The sequence below is a fragment of the Pygocentrus nattereri genome, chromosome 16 (assembly GCF_015220715.1).
Source record: "Pygocentrus nattereri isolate fPygNat1 chromosome 16, fPygNat1.pri, whole genome shotgun sequence".
Classification (NCBI taxonomy): domain Eukaryota; kingdom Metazoa; phylum Chordata; class Actinopteri; order Characiformes; family Serrasalmidae; genus Pygocentrus; species Pygocentrus nattereri.
In genome coordinates, this window is record NC_051226.1 from 34,242,141 (window position 1) to 34,265,998 (window position 23,858).

A 23,858-nucleotide genomic window follows, 5' to 3' on the forward strand; every position below is an offset into this window, starting at 1 on the left:
TAGTGTATAGGAATGTTTACTGAGGTTGTTTATGGACTAATATTTCTTATTTTAGTGTATAGGAATGTTTACTGAGGTTGTTTATGGACTAATATTTCTTATTTTAGTGTATAGGAATGTTTACTGAGGTTGTTTATGGACTAATATTTCTTATTTTTGTGTATAGGAATGTTTACTGAGGTTGTTTATGGACTAATATTTCTTATTTTTGTGTATAGAAATGTTTACTGAGGTTGTTTATGGACTAATATTTCTTATTTATGTGTATAGAAATGTTTACTGAGGTTGTTTATGGACTAATATCTCTTATTTTAGTGAATAGGAATGTTTACTGAGGTTGTTTATGGCCTAATATTTCTTATTTTAGTGTATATGAATGTTTACTGAGGTTGTTTATTGACTAATATTTCTTATTTTAATGTATAGGAATGTTTACTGAGGTTGTTTATGGACTAATATCTCTTATTTTAGTGTATATGAATGTTTATTAACGTTATTTATGGACTAATATCTCCTATTGTAGTTACAGGATTGTTTATTGAGGTTGTCTATGGACTAATCTCTTATTTTAGTATATATGAATGTTTATTGAGGTTGATTATGGACTAATATCTCTTATTTTAGTATATATGAATGTTTATTGAGGTTGATTATGGACTAATATCTCTTATTTTAGTATATATGAATGTTTATTGAGGTTGTTTATGGACTAATATCTCTTATTTTAGTATATATGAATGTTTATTGAGGTTGTTTATGGACTAATATCTCTTATTTTAGTATATATGAATGTTTATTGAGGTTGATTATGGACTAATATCTCTTATTTTAGTATATATGAATGTTTATTGAGGTTGTTTATGGACTAATATCTCTTATTTTAGTATATATGAATGTTTATTGAGGTTGTTTATGGACTAATATCTCTTATTTTAGTATATATGAATGTTTATTGAGGTTGTTTATGGACTAATATCTCTTATTTTAGTATATATGAATGTTTATTGAGGTTGTTTATGGACTAATATCTCTTATTTTAGTATATATGAATGTTTATTGAGGTTGTTTATGGACTAATATCTCTTATTTTAGTATATATGAATGTTTATTGAGGTTGATTATGGACTAATATCTCTTATTTTAGTATATATGAATGTTTATTGAGGTTGATTATGGACTAATATCTCTTATTTTAGTATATATGAATGTTTATTGAGGTTGTTTATGGACTAATATCTCTTATTTTAGTATATATGAATGTTTATTGAGGATGATTATGGACTAGTATCTCCTATTCTAGTGTACAAGAATGTTTATTGATGTTGTTTATGGGCTAACGTCTCTTATTCTAATGTATAGGTTAGTTCTTAAGGTTGTGCACAGACTAATATCTCCTATACAGGAGCGTTAATGAGGTCGTATATGGACTAATATCTCTTATGGTTTAGTATCACTTTTGGAGATTTACGTGCATGCAAGTTACACAGGCTGTTATTTTTATTTTTAAACTCATCTACATGTAGACAATTTGAGATTTGAGAAGAGATTTATAGAAAAAAGAGAAATGATTGTGATCTGTGCCGTCCATCCTTTCGTTGTTGTGAAATGAAAGAAAACATTTGGGTCGCTATTGACTTCTAGTGTGTTTTAGCAAAGGTAGCCTTGCAGTTTAAAACTAAAGAAGCCACATTTGGACGCCAGTCGTGTCATTACTATTGACTAAACCTGGGAAAAGTGGGAAATTGTGTATATTTGGTGTTTCCCAGAATTTCTTTAGGGCTGGAAGCTTTTTCCTTTTCTTTTTCTTTTTTTTAAAAAGAGTTTGAATTGTGTTGTACAGTATGTCAGTCCACATGCTCTACATGGACGATATGGAAGATTATACTGGTGTCATATTTTCATGTGACCCATCACAGTCATCTATATTTGTCCCGAGATGTCTGTCATGCTCTTGTTTATTAAACGTGTTATTTAAAACTACAGTAAGCTCAGCTAAATCATGATCATTATTATCGGAAGTGCAGATTGTGTGTCTTGCGCAGAAGAAGGACCGACAGTGACCTCTCTGGCCTTTTAAAGCCTTCTGGATGTCAAAAGTGTGTGTCCCACATTGCTGCCACGTACTGGTCAAGTCTCAGGGCCTTTCGCACGTGCTCACACTCTCGAACACGGTTGCTCACGTGACTGCAGCTGCTACTGTGTAGACTCGAGTTGTTATAGGCCCAAAACACACTTATCCCACCAACTCCCACTGCTATTTTTATCAAGAGGTGTGTTTTATTTCGTGGCTGAGCGGAAATGTTCCACTTAAATGTCCAGGTGTGTCGTCTATCCGTCCACTAGAGGCTGTATCTAGCAATTATTACACCCTTTTCACAAATTTCTGCTTAATTCAGTGGTTGAGACCAACAGTGAACCTACATTTGTCTTTAACCAAGGTAACTGAAGCCGTATCGCCCCCTACGCTTCCTGTAGTGTACTACAGTCTGTCAGAGCGACTGTGTGGATCATATGAACATTATAGAGCTTTTTAAATGAAACAGTAGAAGCCGTATCGCCCCCTACGCTTCCTGTAGTGTATTACAGTCTGTCAGAGCGACTGTGTGGATCATATGAACATTATAGAGCTTTTTAAATGAAACAGTAGAAGCCATATCGCCCCCTACGCTTCCTGTAGTGTATTACAGTCTGTCAGAGTGACTGTGTGGATCATATGAACATTATAGAGCTTTTCAAATGAAACAGTAGAAGCCGTATCGCCCCCTACGCTTCCTGTAGTGTATTACAGTCTGTCAGAGCGATCGTGTGGATCATATGAACATTATAGAGCTTTTTAAATGAAACAGTAGAAGCCATATCGCCCCCTACGCTTCCTGTAGTGTATTACAGTCTGTCAGAGCGACTGTGAGGATCATATGAACATTATGGAGCTTTTTAAATGAAACAGTAGAAGCCGTATCGCCCCCTACGCTTCCTGTAGTGTATTACAGTCTGTCAGAGCGACTGTGTGGATCATATGAACATTATAGAGCTTTTTAAATGAAACAGTAGAAGCCGTATCGCCCCCTACGCTTCCTGTAGTGTACTACAGTCTGTCAGAGCGACTGTGTGGATCATATGAACATTATAGAGCTATTTAAATGAAACAGTAGAAGCCGTATCGCCCCCTACGCTTCCTGTAGTGTATTACAGTCTGTCAGAGTGACTGTGTGGATCATATGAACATTATAGAGCTTTTTAAATGAAACAGTAGAAGCCGTATCGCCCCCTACGCTTCCTGTAGTGTATTACAGTCTGTCAGAGCGACTGTGTGGATCATATGAACATTATAGAGCTTTTTAAATGAAACAGTAGAAGCCGTATCGCCCCCTACGCTTCCTGTAGTGTATTACAGTCTGTCAGAGTGACTGTGTGGATCATATGAACATTATAGAGGCTTTTTAAATGAAACAGTAGAAGCCGTATCGCCCCCTACGCTTCCTGTAGTGTATTACAGTCTGTCAGAGCGACTGTGTGAATCATATGAACATTATAGAGCTTTTTAAATGAAACAGTAGAAGCCGTATCGCCCCCTACGCTTCCTGTAGTGTATTACAGTCTGTCAGAGCGACTGTGTGGATCATATGAACATTATAGAGCTTTTTAAATGAAACAGTAGAAGCCGTATCGCCCCCTACGCTTCCTGTAGTGTATTACAGTCTGTCAGAAGGATCGTAACTGGTACGTTGATGATAAAAATCAGCAATGAAATGTTTTTCCAATGAATGTCAATTTCATACATTCCACATGTCTCTTGCCCCCTCTCTCTCTCTCTCTCTCTGTCTCTCTCAGTAGTTCTGCAATCAGAAGTAGCTATTAATTGCAAGCATGTGTGTATGTGAGTGGACTCGGGTGTGTGTGTGTGTGTGTGTGTGTGTGTGTGACAGTGATGGAGGGATAGAGTGCGTGGCGGGTGCTAGGCTGCCAGCTCGCTCCTCTGAAGCTGTTCCAGTAATTGCCTCCGTCTCATTTTTGCCTCTCAGGTTTTTAACGTTCTCTCAAACAGGTGCTGGACAGCCGAGGCAGCCTCAGCAGATGTGCAGCTAGCCAGCCGATTCCTCTCTCACTCTCTCTCTCTCTCTCTCACATGTTCTCACCTTCCACAATGATCTCTCTCTCACTCTCTCCCTCTCTTTCCGAGTACGCTTCCATCCGGTTATTTACACGCTTCAGGTCGTGTTGATTTGACTCCGTGATGAAGCTCGTCCAAATACACCTTCTCACGTTCAGAAACGAGGCAGGCATTTGCGTAAGATTTGTTTGCCTGCAGGTAAGACATAGTGTAACTGTGCTAATAAGCACTGCTTATCATGAACGCGTCAATCAGAGTTCCCTAAATATGCACTATATGGCCAAAGGTGTTCTTACCTCTTATTTACCGCATTCACTGCTAACAGGTGTATAAAATCAAGCACATAGACATGCAGTCTCCGTAGAAAAACACTGGCAGTAGAATGAGTCGCACTGAAAGGCTTAGTGGCTTTAAATGTGCCCACTTTGTAAGCGTTATTGTTGTGAAATGGACAACAGCTCAGCCATGAAGCGGTAGACCACACAAACTCAGAGTTGAATCAGTCACTACAGAGTTCCAAACTGCCTCTACAAGCAACTTCAGCACAGGAAAACATGGATCAGGAGCACCAGCAGCTTCATGAAATAGGTTTCCATGGCTGAGCAGCTTCACACAAGCCTAAGATCACTATGCGCAATGCCAAGCGTCGACTCTGGAGCAGTGAAAACGTTCTCGGGAGTGACGAATCAGCTTCACTGTCTGTCAGTCTGATGATGAATCTGGGTTTGGTGGATGTCAGGAGAACGTTACCTACCACAATACATAGTGCTAACAGTAAAGTTTGGTGGAGGAGGGATAATGAGCTGGGGCTGTTTTTCAGCCCCCTTAGTTCCAGTGACGGGTGATGTTAAAGCTACAGCACGAAGACATTTATGCAGTTACCTGTTTCCAGCTTTGTGTCAGCAGTTTGAGGACACGTCTTTTCCAGCATGACTGAACCTCTGTGCTCAAAGCTACTCCATAAAGACATGGTTTGACCAGTTTGATGGGGAGGAACTCCAGTGGCCTCCGCAGAGCCCTGACCTCAACCCCACTGAGCACCTTTGGGATGAACTGGAACGTCGACCCTCTCGTCCAACATCAGTGTCTGACCTCACAAATGCTCTTTTGACTGAATGGGCACAAATTCACACCGACACCCTCCAATATTTTGTGGAAAGCTTCCCGGAGGATTTGATGTCTGAAGTTTTTAGTTTTGCACTCAAGCTACTAGGCTAATGTAGCTAATGCATAATGGAAGCATATGTGCATAAATTAGCATCATACCAAAAAAAAAAAAAAAAAAAAACCTGCTTGCTTAAATCATCTCGCACTTGCCTCAAACTTCAGCAGGGTTTTGGGCCCCTCTACCCACTTCTGCCTGTGATGCGAGATCACAAAACAGAAGCGTAGGAGTTTGTTCCAGCACAGCTGGTCTTATTATTTGGGGGAAAATCTGGGGTGTCGTTAACATAACATTATTTTTTATGGCGATTTTAAGTCGAGCGCTTGCTGCGAATAATTAGTGTACAACCCAGTTTTTAGCGATTCACCCACGTCTGGAGCTTTTCAGCGCTGAAGTGCGATTCCCTGCCCGGTGTTATGAAGTTACATGAAAGATGGACTCAGTCCTACTCTCGAGACTTTCTATTCTCAAAATTGGCGTCAATTAAGTGTGCCTGTCATGCGCCGGTTAATGGGGAACAAAACCAGACGAAACTCCCCATTGTCTGTCGAACGTTCCTCTTTCTGAATGCTCTGAGTCAGAGAGATGCAGGTTTTTTCCCATAAAGCTAAAGACATTGGACTAAAGCTTTTTAGGTGCATTTCTTGATGTTCTTGTTGGACTAATATCTCCTATTCTGATGTATAGCTGCATCTGTTGTGGCTATTTATGGGCTAATACCTCCTATTCCCATTTATAGCAGCATCTACTGTGGTTGTTATGGGCTAATATCTCCTAATCCCATTTATATCAGAATTGATTGAGATTGTTTAAGGGCTAATATCTCCTGTTCTAGTGTATAGCAGCATCTATTGTGGTTGTTTATAGGCTAATATCTCCTGTTCTAATGTATAGCAGCATCTATTGTGGTTGTTTATAGGCTAATATCTCCTGTTCTAATGTATAGCAGCATCTATTGTGGTTGTTTATGGGCTAATATCGCCTGTTCTAGTGTATAGCAGCATCTATTGTGGTTGTTTATGGGCTAATACCTCCTGTTCCAATGTATAGCAGCATCTATTGTGGTTGTTTATGGACTAATATCTCCTGTTCTTGTCTATAGCAGCATCTATTGTGGTTGTTTATGGGCTAATACCTCCTGTTCTAATGTATAGCAGCATCTATTGTGGTTGTTTATGGACTAATATCTCCTGTTCTTGTCTATAGCAGCATCTATTGTGGTTGTTTATGGGCTAATACCTCCTGTTCTTGTGTATAGCAGCATCTACTGTGGTTGTTTATGGGCGAACATCTCGTATTGCGATGCATACCAGCATCGTCTGTGGTTGTTCATGGGATAATATCTCCTATTCTAGTGTATAACAGCATCTATTGTGGTGGTTTATGGAATAATATCTCCATCTGAGATTTTATTGAGCTTATTTATGGACTGTTATCTCCTATTCTTGTGTATCTTTGCATTTATTGAGGTTGTTTGTGGACTAATATTTACTATTGTGGTGTTTAGCAGTATCTATTATGATTATTTATGGGCTAATATCTCTATTCCCGTTTATAGCAGCATCTATTGTGGTTGTTTATGGCTAATATCTCGTACTGAGATGTATATCAGCATCTTCTGTGGTTATTCATGGGATAATATCTCCTTTTCCAGTGTATAAGCATCACTTATTAAGGTTGTCTATGGACTAATATCTCCTATTCTAGTGTAGATGCAGGTCGTTCATGGATGAATAGCTCCTATTGTCGTGTACAGAGTTATTTATTCTGGCTGTTCTTAGATTACTGTCTCCTGGTGAGATGTATGGAAGCATTTATTGAGGCTGTTTATGGACTAATATCTCTGATTTTATGGGAGTATTTATTGAGATTTTTTATAGTAATATAGTATCTCTTATTACAGTTTATAGGACTGTTTATTGAGGTTGTATATGAACTAAGGTCTTCTCATCTATATGAGGTTGTCTGTGGGCTAATATCTCCTAATGTCATTTATGGAAGTGTTTATTGATATTCGGGCTAATATCTCTTATCCCAGTGTATAATATACGTGTTGATGCAGTGGTGTTTATGAACGAATATCTCTTTCTAATTCATATGGACATTTATTGAGGTTGTTTTATGGGCTGATATCTCCTATTCTAGCATATAGATTTTTTTTAGGTATATATATCTCTTATCGTAGCATATAGGGGTGTTCATTGAGGCTGATTATAGACTCCTACTCTTGTAAAAAGACTAGTAAAATGCTCATTTAGATTGTACACGTTTAGTCATTCCCAATGAGCAGCATATTTGTAGCCAGTTTTTGTCTTTGATTGTCATGTTTGGTTCCTTTGGTGAAGCTATTCAAGACTCTTGCTGGGACCCTTTGCTGGTAAAGCTGTCAGTAATTGCTTAAAGCCTATAGAACGCACAGTCACACAGATGCAAGAACTTTCTCGCCCACTCGGCGACAGATTAAAGACGGATAACGTCTGCACCCTGTAAGCTTCGTCTGTCGTTACAGGTGATGACGAACATGATGGTTTCCAACCTCTGGAAGACATGAAGACGCTCTAACTTAGTGGCAAAGGGACTCAAGCTGGCAAGGGTTATGAGGATGCTGGAATGATTTGCATCAGTAATTATCTAAAGCGTGTAGACAGCGCAGTCGTATAGGCAACAGCAAACTATCTCACCCACTCTGAGGTTCTCTGTGGTTCTCTGTATCTGTCAGATCACTTTAAACATCTGTGATGGTCGGTTCTGACTGAAAACATGGCCAGAACACTCCAACGCAGGACCCGGGTTCAGTTATCCATGCTGATTGTTGCGTCTTGAGGCAAACACAGAAGAAGAGCAGGTAAAAATGAGTGAACAAAAAAAAGGCAAACCAAATTAGGTGGGGAAAAAAACGGAACAAAAATGGACAGGCAAAAATGTGGCAAGTAAATGGGAGGAAAAAAAACAGGCCAAGCAAAGCTGGGGATCGAAAACAGGCAGGCAAATGGACTTGAACAAACGTGAGCAGGCAAAAACAGGTGAGTGAAAATGGGCAAGGAAAACAGTGAATAAAACCAGGCCTATACAAACAAATGAGCAAAAACACAAACAAAAATGGCTGAGGAGATACAGTTGAACAAAGAGAAATTGGCGAGCAAATAGTAGCGAACAGAACCAGGTGAGCAGAAATGGGTGAGCAAAAACAGTCGGATGGATTTGGGTGAATAAAATTAGGTGAACAAAAATGTGCAAGCAGAGAAAAGAGAACAAAAGAAGTGAAGAAAGATTGGTGAGTAAAAACGGGTTGAGCAAAAGAGGCAGACGACATGAGTGAACAAATCTGGAGAGCCAAAGTGAGCAAACAAAACCAGGTCAACAAAGAGGGGTGAACAAAAACGGGCGAACATAAAACACTCGGACAAAAGTGAGCAAACAAAACCAGGTCAACAAAGAGTGGTGAACAAAAATGGGTGAACATAAAACACTCGAACAAAAGTGAGCAAACAAAACCAGGTCAACAAAGAGTGGTGAACAAAAATGGGTGAACATAAAACACTCGAACAAAAGTGAACAAACAAAACCAGGTCAACAAAGAGTAGCAAACAAGACTTGGTGAACAAAAATGGGCAAACATAAAACACTTAAACAAAAGTGAGCAAACAAAACCAGGTCATCAAAGAGTGGTGAACAAAAATGGGTGAACATAAAACACTCGAACAAAAGTGAACAAACAAAACCAGGTCAACAAAGAGTGGTGAACAAAAATGGGTGAACATAAAACACTCGAACAAAAGTGAGCAAACAAAACCAGGTTAACAAAGAGTGGTGAACAAAAATGGGCGAACATAAAACACTTAAACAAAAGTGAGCAAACAAAACCAGGTCATCAAAGAGTGGTGAACAAAAATGGGTGAACATAAAACACTTGAACAAAAGTGAACAAACAAAACCAGGTCAACAAAGAGTAGCAAACAAAACTCGGTGAACAAAACGGGCGAACGTAAAACACTCGAACAAAAGTGAGCAAACAAAACCAGGTCAACAAAGAGTAGCAAACAAGACTTGGTGAACAAAAATGGGCAAACATAAAACACTTAAACAAAAGTGAGCAAACAAAACCAGGTCAAGAAAGAGTAGCAAACAAAACTTGAACGAAACGGCTGAACATAAAACACTCGAACAAAAGTGAGCAAACAAAAACAGGTCAACAAAGAGTAGCAAACAAAACTCGGTGAACGAAACGGGCGAACATAAAACACTCGAACAAAAGTGAGCAAACAAAAACAGGTCAACAAAGAGTAGCAAACAAAACTCGGTGAACAAAACGGGCGAACGTAAAACACTCGAACAAAAGTGAGCAAACAAAACCAAATGAAGAAATATAGTCAAGCAAAAAGTCCTAAGAATGGGCAAGAAAAACAGGTGAACAAAAAGAACAAACATAGCTAAGCAAAAACGAGTGAGCGACCGGAAACGGGCGAAACAGAAGAAAGACGGTAAAGCACAGAGGGTTAAACAAAAATGAGCAGGCGGAAACCACTGTAAATAAACGAGAGGAAAGATGGGCGAACGGAAGTGCGCCGACTAAAAGCAAGAGGGCAAAACGGAGGAGCAAAACGGGCGACTCGAGACAGGTGGGCAAAAAACTGGGCGCGTTTTCAGCGCAGCGCTTCCTCCTTTGTTTCCCTCCTCAGCTAAACAGTGCTTGCTGTTTATAATGCCTTCTGTCTCGTTTTCTTTCTTTTTGTTTTCCGGGATTTCGGTGGTGTAAGTAGCCCCGCGCTGCTGTTTTGTTTGTTTTTTTTGTTGTTTTCTTTCTTGTGTTGTTTTTCTGCCTCTCACAATGGAGAGCATTGTGCGCCTGTTTTGGGGTTTTAGACTCGTCGTCCGCGTCTTACGGAAGCGCATTGTGCTCGTCAGGTATTGTCGATCGCGCTTCAAAATCCTTCGGAAAAACAAAAGGGAACACGGGAAATAAAAGCATGACGAAGCGGGCGCGCTTCTTTGTCTCGGGTTTCTACGCGATAAAAACGTCGACAAAGAAAGCAGGAGGAAACAAAAGGGAAATGAGGGAAGTGGAGGCGCCGGGCGAAGGGCGAAGGGGTTTTCTGGGTAATTCAGGTGGTGGCGATCGGTAGCTGAGCGGACATCGTAAAACGGGGCCGGGGCGAAGGGGGTGGGGGCGAAGAAAGGGCCAAAAAAGCAGTCGGATCCTGCTCTGGCAGGCGGCGGCGGGTGAATGAGAGGAGACGATTTGAGCTCTAATGCCATCCTTATGCGTCTTTTAGTACTTCTAGCCATAGGGGCTTGGCACCGAGCGCGCTGTCAGCGTGCCAGGAAAAAAGGGCTGCGGCGGCTGCGGAGGTTTCTCTCTCGAACAAACACGTCGTGCAGACGCAGCTATCAATGCGCGCGAATCCCGTTCCAACTTTATTTCCCTGCCGTTTCATCTCCCGAACGCCAACTTTTTACAGCCGGCGCCAAAACCCGCGGCGGCCGACGGGGTTAATTTCCCGTCTGAGCGAGCGTGCCAAATTAGCGAGCGCGTTCAAACCCGAACGCCACCCGGCGTCGGAGAGGAAACTCAGGTGCTCTCCTGTCTTTGTGCGTGTTTAAGCGTTCGTGTGTTCGCCTGCCACGTAACGCGCACATGCACCATGTTCCTAATGAAGGTACACCGTCCGATTAGCGCTTCCGCGGTTGCGTACGGTCGCACGGCGCCGCTGTTTGTTGTTTTTTTTTGTTTTTTTTGGTATATTGATTTGCGGACGAGGTAGAGGGTGTGTGTGTGTGTGTGTGTGTGTGTGTGTGTGTGTGTGTCTGTGTTGGGGGGGGGCGGGTTGGATAATGGGGGCTGTTTTGCATCGGGACGCCTGCCTAGAATGTAATCAAGCGCATTCAAAAGAACTTAACAAGTACACAGCTCTCGAAGCTCCTCTGCTGAATTTTAATTCGTAGGCCGTCTATTGCCTATCAATAGCATTTCGGAGGGAAAAGGGGGAAAAAAAACACCTCCGACTACAAGAGGAAAAAAGGAAAAAAGAAAAAAAACCAGGCCCGTCTGGGCATTCCGTTTATTTGACGTTTTGATTTATTCGATTGTTCCCCTTCCAGAGATTCCGCGCCGGTGGCTTGTTGCTGGTCGGCCGGCGAGCGAAACTCATTCGCGATGCGCCGGCTTGTTTTCTTGTTTTCTTGTTTTCTTGTTTTGTTTGCTTTTTTTTCTTTCCAGAAGAAGGACAGCCTCACTCTTCCTCGCGAACGTCCCTCCCCGTCTCCTTCCACGCCGTCTTTCTCCTCCAGCACCTTTCAGACTTGGTCGGAGTTTCTGGAAGGTTGCCCGTTGATGTCATGGAAACCGTTGTATCACGAAGAATGATTCATGTCTGTGCTGTTCGGTTGCCCCCCCCCCTTCCGCCCCACCACCACCACCACCGTTGCCACCACCACCAGCCCCCGAAAGCACACAGATGCCAGCTCTTTTTAACCCTTCTCCTTTTGCCACCTTCTCCGAACACCTTTCCTGCTTTTCACCGGCTATATTTACACCCGCAAAGGCGCCGCGCTCGATGCCACGCGCTTCAAGAACAGGGAAGAACACGCGAATAATAAAAGAAAAACGGCCCAAAAAAGCGATCAATCCCATCCCCGGATTAGCCGCTTTTTGGACCCGATAACGGAGAGGAGAGCGCTTTAAAGCCCCCGATAAGAACAGGAGCTAACAGGGTCTCGTCTGAGTGGGCTTTTTTTTTTTTTTTTTTTGGATGTAGAAATAAATAAATAAATAAAACACCCATCTCCGTGCGAGCGTCTTTAAATCTGAACTTGGCACGGGAACACAGCGATACGCCCAGCAACCCCCCCACCCCCCCCCCCCCCCCACCCTCCACTTCCAACCACCATCACCACCAACCACCCCCCCCCTCAACTCCACACCACGACCTTGACCAATCAGGGCCTCTCTCAGGCTGCCTGCGTGCCAAGTTCACTTCCATCGCTCTGCCGGGAGTTGCCAACGCGTTTTTGGCTCATCTTCCGCAAAGGAAAAAATAAAAAAAAAATGAAAGGAAAGGGAAAAAGGGAAATGCTACCTTGCCTTTTCCTTCTTCCCTCCTCGCTGAAACTAAAAGCGGCAAACTGCGAATTGGCGGCCCTGAAATATGGGCAGGGGGCTTTTGCCAGAAGTGGTCTTAAACTGCTGGATCACGGGGCGAGAAACGGCCAGGCTAATGTATTTACAGTGGGATTATCCGACAATCCGGTGTGAAACTTTGTCCGGCCCGAGAACGCAAAGGGGCCAAAATATCGGAAACGCGGTTCAGTTTTCCAGTTTGTGTCCCGAGATGGAAAACGACTCAAACGGCTAGGAGATGTTCGGTGAGCGGCAGGATCGCTTGTATAGAAATAGATCTAGCACTGTATATAAATACCCTCTCTCTCTCTCTCTCTCTCTCTCTCTCTCTCTCTCACCTCTCTCTCTCTCTCTCTCTCCCTGTCTACCGCACGCTCGGCAGAAAAGCCGAAGCCCGCCGCACCTGCTCAGCCTGCCGTCCCTCAGCGGCAGAGCCTAAGGTCGCTTTCCTGTGATGCGACGGCTTTCAAAGGACCGAATGTGACATGGCTGTTATTTTTTAATCAGTCGCCACTTAAGATGTCTGAGCCATCCACCCACGCACGCCCTCCGCTTATTTATTTTTCAACAAGTTTCCGCCGCAGAACTTCACGGATGCTTGCGACAACTTTTTTTCTTTTTCCCCCTCCACCCCCCCCCAACCACCCCCCGCTAAAGTATTTCTTTGATATTTGATTTTAATTAGTAATTAATACGAATGCACCACCTATGTGAGCGACTATTTTCGGTGGCAGGACTTTTAATTAGCGAAATATGTTTTCCTTCAAAATATAAGTGCCCTGTTTTTTGGATTTTTACCTGAGTTTTGGTCGTAGCCTCCACCGGTGGTCCGTCCTGTTCTCCATAACGTTCACGTTCCATAAGCTCCGTTCATGCGTTCGTGTGAGGCTGTAGCTCTTCTCTCCAGTCTGATAGACGGTGATGTCATTTTAAACCCTTATAATAAAAGAAGCTGAACTGTTTTTCTACTGAAAGTCGACCCGTTTTTCCCCCAAAATCTGGGCTCTGAACTATAAACAGACGGCGTGTCTTCGGTGATCTGCTCCGGAAACGTGACTTTTAGAAAATAAGACAAAGAGCGTCGGAGATTTTTGGCTCTCAGCAGTGAATTATGAGCTTATAGAAATAATGTAAATCATAAACCACGTTTTCTGTTCATTTGAAACCTGTTCCAAAAAATAAATCAATTGATTGCAATAATTTCACGCAGTTTCTGAATAATTAATTAGGATTCGGTCCTGAAAATTCAGATGGACAAACCAAAGTCTACCCTGGAGGGTATTCCCAATATTTGGGAAAAGCAGTGCTGCTGCTATAAGCATTCATGTCTGCTTCCCTCCTAATTAGTCGGTGTTAGAGTGTCTTTGTAGCCACGCGCCGGCGTTTGGTGGACGGTCGGTGTTCGTGAGCTATAAATACCGATAGGAGCTGTGGTAATAACGACCGCGAGCGCAGATATTTGACGCTTGTTTGGCAGAAGCTCCGGCGGTGTTGAACACGCTGTTATCCAGCGTAGCCGAGTTTCTTCGTTCGGCCCGGGTGTTTTGGCTGGCTGACAGACGCACCTGCGTCCAGCCGGCTTCCCTCCCGAGTCGCGGCGTCTGCAGGCCCGCCGTTTGAAAACGTTTAAAAGCGCTGGCTGAAATTCTGGCAGTGTGAAAATGGGACAGTCGGAAGGTGGGGATTATTGTTTTTGTATTCTACGTATTATTATATATACCGTTTCAATAGAGGTTCTGTCATAAATGTTTACCCAGAAATGAATGCAAATTTAAATATATAGTATTTCCAGATGAGTTGACCCATAAAAATAGTCTGGGATAAAATCTCTTTACATTTACTTCCATCAACACATTTTTGCCTCTGCTCCCAGGATAACTTTACAGGAGAAGGGAAAAACGCGCTTCACTTCTAATGGAAGTCAATGGAACCAGACGTCGTTCCAAGTCGTTTTGGACCCTTTCTGTTAGTCCGTTCATCATACGGTTTTCTCCCGATGTAAAGAACAACAGGCGCTTTCAAAAGATGTCAAAAACTGAAAAACGATTAAAAGAAATATTTCTAAGTATCCCGGTCAAATTTCAAACAATAGAGCATAAAATATGAAATGTTCCAAATATGTTAACCATTAAAATGCATTAAAATGTGCGGAAGCAGTGGATGTGTCAAGTTATTTTCACTTAAAAAAATTAAGAAAACACATTTTAATCTCATTTTAACGTGTATTCAAATTCTGTTTACCCACATTTACGTCTGCGTAATAGAAGTGCTATGAATTCTAATGCTGTGCTAATGTTTACTGTGTGAAGGTCACTTAAAGGGAAAATGGACTGGACCGTGGTCTGTGAGGTGTTTTGTAATGCTTCTTAAAAGCGGACGTATATATACTCCAATATCTTTTGGAAGTGGGGATTCACTTTCAGAATCAATTGTAATATCCATTATAATATTCATTATAATATTCATTATAATATTCATTAAAATTCACACGATTTACCTACAAAAAAAAAAAAAACATCTCACTGTAGTGTTTTCTCTGGTCTGTTCCAGTACAGTGCCGACGTTCCCTGCGTTCACTGTATTTTTCCTTTTGAGCAAAAAGAATCAAATCAAATGGTGATCACATGATTCACTGAATCACTTTGTAAGGATTCGGTGAGGGTCGGAGACTTCCACCGTGAGCTGGGTGTGATGCTGTGTGTATGTGTGTTTGTGTGTATGATGTCCGTGTCGTGCGTCTTACTGAGGGGTCAGCGTGTGCAGGGCAGCGCTCTGACCGCAGGACTCCCTCCCCGAGGCAGCGCGCCGTGCGCTCCCGCGCCTGGACGAGGCATCAAATATTAAGCAGGATTAAAAAGGGGGAGGCCGCCAGGGCAACTTGGAGCCGTTCCATATTTGTTTTCTCCCCGACGCCGAGAGAACAAAACAGGGCGAGCCGTTCGCCGTCAGGAGGCTTTCTTACTCACGGCTGTTCATTTGGAGGCCGCGCTGCCGCTGACAGCCACGGAGGATGATGTCGTTTTTCTGTTCGTTCATAAAGAAACGATGCTTTTCAATGCACACAGTTCGTCCGGCGAGTAATTCAACATCACAGAACATCATTTCCAGTGTAAAGCAGTGAATTAGGCGAAAATAAACAGACTATGCAGTACATAATATAGATAATAGCATTATAATATGCACCAAGGGCTTATAAAGGTTATGAAAATAAAATCTAAGATATTACACCCGTTTTCTGTTTTTGACCTATTTTGAAAAGGCCTGATGGTCTTTACATTGTGTGTAAATTTCATGAAGAACGGACCAAAAGAAATGGCCCAGGTTGACTCGGAAAGACGTCTGGTTCCATTGACTTGCATTGAAACCGTAGTAGGTTTTTTCCTTCTCCTGTAAAGTTATCATTTTGAAGGTACATGGTTTTGACAACAGCAAGATATATATATGTATGTATATGTATATTTATATATATGTATGTGAGGTGTGCAGATTTTTTTCCCCCTCCTTTATTCTTTATTTATTTAGTGTCATTTAAGAACGTGCGAATAAAATCATCATTTCCCTTTACATTAATTTCACTATTGCTCTTGTATTTCTGTCAGTCCCACTAATGAAGATGCCCTTATAAAAGCTCATATCGTCACCCAGTTTACAGCCTCACCTGCGCCTCCCGCTTTTATTTTGCCTCCCGAGTGGTGGTATATATTATTAGAAGGCATTAATGAACGGCAGATGGTTGTCGTTTTTCGAGCGACGCAGCTTTAATCCGCCTGTCGGAGGAGAGAACGTGTCCAACGTTGGTGAGGAAGACTGTATCAGGGTCCTTTTGATCTTAGGAATTGAACGGCAGTTCGGTGCAGCGCCGTGTTATTGTGCTGTTTTCCCGCCCACTCGGCCTCTGACGGCTATCTTACGTTCACCGGTCTGACGCGGCGAGGCCTTCTGTGCTGCCGAGTTTCGGCTCGTCTTCAGGCTCTCTGGAGCCGAGCGGCTGCCATTAGCGCTTAAACTCCTCGCTGCGAGATCTCGCTGCAGCTGTGTGTGTGTGTGTGTGTGTGTGTGTGTGTGTGTGTGTTGGTATTTGCACGTTTTCAGGACAGCAGGGCGGACTTATAGGAACGAAACAAAAGTGTCAGGACTTTGATTCAGAGTGAAAATCAGTGAACACGATGTTTTGGCAGAATGTGCTGACCTTAATATATTAGTTAAAAATATATATTTAGTCCCTCCCCCCCCCCCCAAATGTGTTCAATTGAGCAAATAAGCAGTAATTGTGCTTTAAAGTGTGCGGAGTTGTGTCGTGGTCACTTGTTTACACAGCAAATCAACAGCATGCAGTTTGACCAGGGTGCTCAGACTTCTGCATAAGACTTATGTCCATATAAACACACACGGGACATATTATTACATACAGATGTTCACATCTATGAAATAAATAAAGTACCAATTATTATTATTATTATTACATAGGCGCTTGCGATGGTATAAAGACATATCATTATATATAGGACGCTGTGTGTGTGTGTGTGTGTGTGTGTGTGTGTGTGTGTGTATATATATATATATATATATACATGGGGGGGGTTCCATTGACTTCCATTAATAGTAAAGTCGGTTTATTTCCTTCTCCTGTCAAGTATCGATACGATAGAGATGAGGTTTTTCTTCTGACAACAGCGATATAGTTTACGTAAAGGTACTTACGCATACATAATTAATGTGGGACATTTCAAATATACAGGGTGAGTCAAAAGCCACAGGACAGGTTTTATTCAGCTTTTTTTATTATTATTTTATGATCGACTTTTATCTGCGGGGTCATTTCAAACAAAGCTGAGGAAATCCGCCTCCAGCACCGCAGCGTGGAGGCTTGTGACAGCATAAAAAATGAAATAAAACGGTGTCCTGTGACTTTTGACTCACCCTGTGTGTTTCTCCTCTATTTAAAACTCATTTAAAACACACACACACACACACACACACACACACACACACACACACACACATACGTATCGACCCACATGTCTCACATTAATTATGTATTGTTTTGTGTACTTCTTACATTTCCTACATAGATACCTCTGTGTGTGTGTGTGTGTGTATAAGTGTTGCCATTGTAAACGAAACAGCTCTCAATTCGTAGCAGTTCAGTGATTGATTGACATCCGTCTTGTGATGTGACGCCGTCTCAAGGAGACTGTATCTCGGGTACCTCTCTTTCTCTTTCTCCGTGCCCCCCCACCACCCACCCCCGGGTTGAAAAGTCTGGCACTGTCTAAGTTCTGACTGGGTGAGGTGTGTGTGTGTGTGTGTGTGTGTGTGTGTGTGTGTGTGTGTGTGTGTGTGTGTGTGTGCGCGTGTCGGTGTGCATGTTATTCGCGCTAAGCTCATCTGAAAGACGATTATGAGCGGCACCTTCCGCGGGACCGATAAGGTGCCATTTCTGCGTTAATTCTGCCTCCTCGATCGCAGCTTGGCGTAAAAAGCAGGGTTCATCCCGGCCCCCTCGAGGCCGTAATTACTCCTCTTAAAGACCATCCAGCGTGATTTTAGCCTACATTTCATTTCTTTTTGTTTTTCCGTTGGCGAACCGAGCCGAGGTCCCGTTCCCACCCCCTCCGCCCCCCCCCCCCCCCCCCCCAGCACCCCCATCCCCCCCCCCCCCCCCCCCCAGGCACAACAGGACCCGGAACAAGCCGTACACGTGTGGATAAATGTGATAAAGCCAAAATAATCTTCATTTTTGTCAACACGATTTATTAGCGCAATGATCTGGAGGACCGAAACAAGCAGAAACGCAACTTCTGCTTTCTCTGTGTCAGCACTTTTTCCGGTGGGAACATGTATTATATCCGCAGCGAGAGTAACACGTACTAATGACAGAGATGATCCGCAGCTGGACACAAAGACTGCTGTGCGGATTTTTTTTTTTTTTTTTTTTTAATGTTTGCTGTTGTTTGTCTTTGGCTTTTTTTTCTCGAGAATACCTTCGTTCTCAAACCCCAAGAAAATAACAACATCGAGAAAAAGAACCGCTGACCCAGCCTGCTGTTGCGTTCGCCGGTGAATTCTCATGATAATCCGATTCATCTAAAGATAGATAGATAAATAAATAAATAAACAACTTCTGCCTAGGTCTTCACTGCTCGTCAAAGGCTGCTTGGAATGGCCCGCTGTGTCTGGACTGCAAGCCCTTATTTTGCGTTATCTGTGACTAACGCTGTTATTCGCGGCTAACAGGGACTTTTATTTAATAAGAGGTTGTCATTCGTGTCCTGAGGACGCCCTCTTAGTCGGGGGAACTTCAGCATGAGTCAGAGAAATAGCATGACCGGTGATTTTAGCGGTGCATGTCGAGTGAAAGGCAAATACCAGAGGGAATTTGTATTATTACAGAAAGGCAGTTTTAAAATAAGCTCTGCAGCTGAGTAGATAATAATGTACCATGCAGCGATTTTATATTAGCCAACAAAAATGGTAAGCAGATTATGGAATGCGAATCGTTAAGAGTCGGCGTGCATCAGAGGCGTACTGTAGGTCCAAATGAGGTTTTAAAAGGACCAAGATGGGTGTTTACATTTTCTCTTGGAGAAGCTTTGCGTTCAGGTAGTAACGTGTCACCGTTATGATATGAAAAGATCGTAATCTGATAACGAATAAATGAATCGCCTGAGAATTTTCGTTTGGCCACATGAACAGTGGGAAATAATTAAGTTGGCGTGCATCAGGGGTGTACTCTAGGTCCTGGCGAGTTGTAAAGAGGTGGGTGTTTCCATGATTCTCTTAAAATAATTTTACATTCAAAGGATAACATTTACACCAATTTGACAAAAAGATCGTAATGAATTACGTCTTTCTCTTTAAGTAACTTTGCATTCAAATGGTAACGTGAGGCCATTATGACATGACAAGAACATCATTTGCTAATAAATATATAAAAAGCCTATGAATTTTATTTTGGCCAAAATATTAGCAACAGAAAAGTATTGACAAGAGTTTGGTGTGCATCAGGGGTGTACTCCAGGGCCTATAGAGTTTTCAGCTCTTTTGCAAAGAAGACCAAGCTGAGTGTTTTCACTTTCCTCTTAAAATAAATTTCTATTCAAATGATACCATCAAACCATTGTAACATGAAAAGATCCTGTTTTTAGAAAGCATAGATAAACAAACAAATAAAATGATAACCTCTGGCCAAAACGTTTGTGTATATTTTACAGTCTGTTATCATTTTTTAATGTTCTGAGATCTGCGGAGTTGAATCACCGCCCTCAGATCACTGATGCATGTTTGCCTGGCTTTGAGCTGCTTTATTCGTTTTCCACTGAAAAAACAGGAGGGTGAAAAAAGAGAGTCTGGTCTTCAGCATCTGTTCCAAATGCGCGAGCTTTCGCTGCAGCAGTGGCGGTCCGGGGCGTTCCTGTCCTGTTCCACGCTGTAGCCGGACTTCACTCCCACTTCCAGAGCAGAAGATGTGCGGATTTACGTGGATTTGGTGTGCTAGTGAAAAGTGGCAGGCCAGGAAAGAGGGATATCGGAGGAAGAGTAACTGTTGGAGTGTTGGAGAAATGCGCTGTAAATCATTCCAAGTCTTGCCTTGCACTTTTCCGTGATCAGAGTTTTTTTGTTTGCTGTTTTTGAAGTAGATTTGTGTTTGCAGTGTAAACAGATGGGTGGGTTTTTTTTGCAGTTAGGACAAAACTTGCATTGAATTTAAGCTGTTTGTGTGTGTGTGTGTGTGTGTGTGTGTGTGTGTGTGTGTGTGTGTGTGTGTTATATAATGTTTGCGTTACACTCGAGTAGCATTATTCCGGCTTTTGCAATCCCCTATTCGTGGAGTTTAACTGGGGAAAAAAACATTTTTACACATTGCACCATTATCTATATTTATTTATTTCTATGCAATTACATAATCAAGTACATAATGAGTTACATTTCCATTCTGTATGGGTTTTCTGCTTGTTTTGAAGTGTAAAAAATGACAAAAACAGCAAATATATAACATTTCTAGTCAAATTCAAGTCGAATCAAATTTGCCCTTTACTTACACACACAATAGTGGTATAAATCGAAGGTAGACAGTCTTGTTTCAGTGAGCTTCAAGCCAGAAAATTAAGAATATGAAATGACAGCTTGCTTTTGATATTGCCAATTATCAAAATGATTAGTCTATATTAAATATTAGTGTATGGCTAACATCCAAGTGAATAGGTTTTATATTAGTGTAAGTTATATATTAGCATGAAGGTTATAAATTAGTGAATGGCTGATATTAGTAAATAGTTTAATTATTAATATGTAGGTAATATAATAGTGCATTGGTTATGTATTATTGCGTGTTTTATATGTCAGTGAATAGATTGTGTTAGTGTGTAAGTCGTATATAAGTTGCATATTAATGAATATGATATATATATAAATTATTATAGAAGTTATATTTTAGATAACCTGTTATATATGTATATGTGTGTATGTATACATATATATATATATATATAAGTAAAAAGGTTATGTATTAGTGTATAGGCCATATCGCTCATGTATTAGTCTGTAGGTTATATGTAAGTGATTTGGTTATATATTAGTACAGCGTATAGATTATCTATTAGTATAGAGGTTATGTTTTACTATATTGGCTATATATTGGTTTATATATCAGTTTATAGGTTAAATGTTCATGTATAATCATGTATTGAAAGATGGATTGTATATGACTATATAGGTCATATATCATTATATAAGCAACATGTACCATGAATAGTTTATGTATTCGAATATAGGTCATATGTTGAAATATGGGTTATATATTAGTGCATAGTTCTTAAATCAGTGTATAGGCAACATATATCAGTGAATAGGTTATATGTTCATGTATAGGTCATATAGTGAAACATGAGTTATATATTAGTATGTATAGACTATAAGTGAACTGGTTATATATTACTAGCTTGTATGCTTTTATATATTTGAATAGTTTACATAGTGTCATGTATTAATACGAAGGTTAATTTTAGTAATATATATATATATATATGGGTTATGTATTAATGTAAAGGGAGTGAATTAGTATAGAGGTCATGTGTTAGTTGAATATTATAATATTAGTATTGGTTATTATGATCTGGTCTATATGGCAGTGAATAGATTATATACTTGTGTATGGGTTATGAATCAGTATAGAGGTGATGTATTTGTGAATGGGTTATGTATTTTAGTATATAGGTTATGTATTGATGTGTAGGTAGTAACTGGTGTATATATGGTATATAGCTTTAAATGAAGGGAATCTTGTATAGTATTAACATTGTGTGAGTTTATGTCTCATTTAGGGGTGTGTGTGTGTGTGTGTGTGTGTGTGTGTCTGTGTGTGTGTGTGTCTGGCTCTGAATCCAGCTTCCAGTGCAGCATGTGTTCATATATAATTAAGTGCCTCCACTGGAGGGTTTGATAAAGCTCTGTTTCTGGGTGTGAGTGCAGAACATCTATCTCTGTCTACATCACCGGGTCCACATGAACCTCCGTCCTCCCTCTCTGCCCATTCATTTTACACTGCAAGACCCTCGGTGGGCACCTGGACATACCTTTGTATTACTGACAACCATCGCAGCATCTTGTCTGTCCAAGTTATGGACATCATAATAACAGAACTATTTAGAACCATGAGATGTATGCAGAACCACTTCATGCTTAAATGGTTCTTCAGGTTAAGACAGAATGCACTGCTTACGGTTCTGTGTAGGACCTTTTTGAAAATGGTTCTGTGTAGCACCAAAAAGGGTTTGTTTGTTGTAGATAAGCTTTGCATTGTAATGATAGCAGAACTATTTAGAACTATGAGTTGTTTCTAAATAGCACCAGAAAGGGAACTTCTGCTGTACAGTATGTAAGCTTGACGTTGAAACGATAGCGGAACTATTTAGAACCATGAGTGTTATGTAGAACCACTTCATGCTTAAATCGTTCTTTAGATTAAGGGAGAATGCATTGCATGTGGTTCTGTATGGAACCTTTTTGAAAATGGTTCTATATATAGCTCCAAATAGGGGGTTCTTTTGTTATAGATAAGCTTGACATTGTAACAATTGCAGAACTATTTACATCTATGAGTTCTTTCTAGAGCTAGAGCTTCAGGTTGAAGGAGAAGGAGAAGGTGTTGAATATGGTTCTGTATAGAACCTTTTTGAAAATGGTTCTAAATAGCACCAAAAAGCGTTCTTCTGTTGTATACAAGATTGCCATTGTAATGTTTTGTATAAGGTTCTGTATAGACACCACTCCATAACCATTTGCAGAGAAACAACCACATATTGTGATGCTGCCACCTTCATGCTTCACTGTGGATGTTCTTGGGATTATCCAAGAAACCTTTCTTTCTCCAAACATGAGGAGCTGATCTATAGAGTTTAAGGAACTGCTGCCTTCTCTCGGAGTGAGATCTTGCCTGGAACACCTGTCTAGGAACGATTAGTTGTGCTTCCATGAACTTCCACCTGCATAAGATCAAACTTACTGTTCTGACAGGGATGTTTCTGGAAGGTCTTTGCAAGGGCTCTGAAACTTTTTCCATTTGAGTGTCGGTTACCAGTGTTCTCCTTGAGAACTTTAGGAAGATCCTTCACCTTCACCATGATTGCTACTTGTTGTGCAAAATCTTCCCAACCTGTGGCAACACCTTTTATAATGACACCAGGTGCAATTTGGACGAGAACGTTTTTATTCTACGTTTAAAGGTAACAATTTGTGGGTGTGTTTCGCTTCGCTGAGATCGTTCTTTGGCTCGGCTTTAGGGTGTAAGTGCGTTAAAACGTCGCTGTGCTTCCCAGCTGCAGGTGTTAAATTGCTGCCTAATGACTGACTCTCTCTCTCTCTCTCTCTCTCTCTCTCTCTCTCTCTCTCTCTCAACAGGTAAATCGGAGAGAGCGCCGTACTCTTACGGACGGGACTCAAACCTGCACGGCTGCCATCAGGTACCGTTCCGCTTTCTCTCCACTTTTTTTAACGTAGACTCACGGTCACGATTTCCACTTTCACCTGCTGATGGTCACTGCGGTCACTGGGCTATGACCAAAAGGGAGCATCTCAGAAGGATTGAATCCATTGTTTCTTTTTGAAAAATAACAGTTGAATGCGTAAACTAAATACATACACTTAGAAAATCGAGTAATGTAATTTGACCATGGGGCGCACAAACTTTTGCATACAACTGTATGTGGGGTTTCCATAGCAGCAACTGTATGTGCTGCCTCGTCAGCAGAATTTCATAGACGGGGCCGATGCGCTCCAACTTTTGCAGCAGTTTCACCTGCAAATCTGCTTCACTTTGCCCGTCTGCGATGTAGACGAGACCACCACATTAGCCTAAACGTGCAGATGGAAAAATGCTTAAAGCTTCTCTTCCGCTTTGGAAGGAGGGCAGCGCAAAACATTGGAGGACCAAGTCGAAAATGGATGGAGCTATTGGAAGTGCAGCT

At 41.4% G+C, this 23,858-nt stretch overlaps 1 protein-coding gene across 8 annotated transcripts in view; it reads left to right on the top strand.

The window, feature by feature from the left end:
• Window positions 1-23,858, top strand: part of LOC108413069 (transcription factor 4) — a 296,629-nt gene that overhangs the window by 124,613 nt on the left and 148,158 nt on the right. For all 8 annotated transcript variants that reach the window (XM_037545968.1, XM_037545971.1, XM_037545969.1 and 5 more), the window contains one exon: window positions 23,293-23,354. In XM_037545968.1, the coding sequence (XP_037401865.1) occupies window positions 23,293-23,354 (62 nt within the window). The remainder of the gene's footprint in view (window positions 1-23,292; window positions 23,355-23,858) is intronic.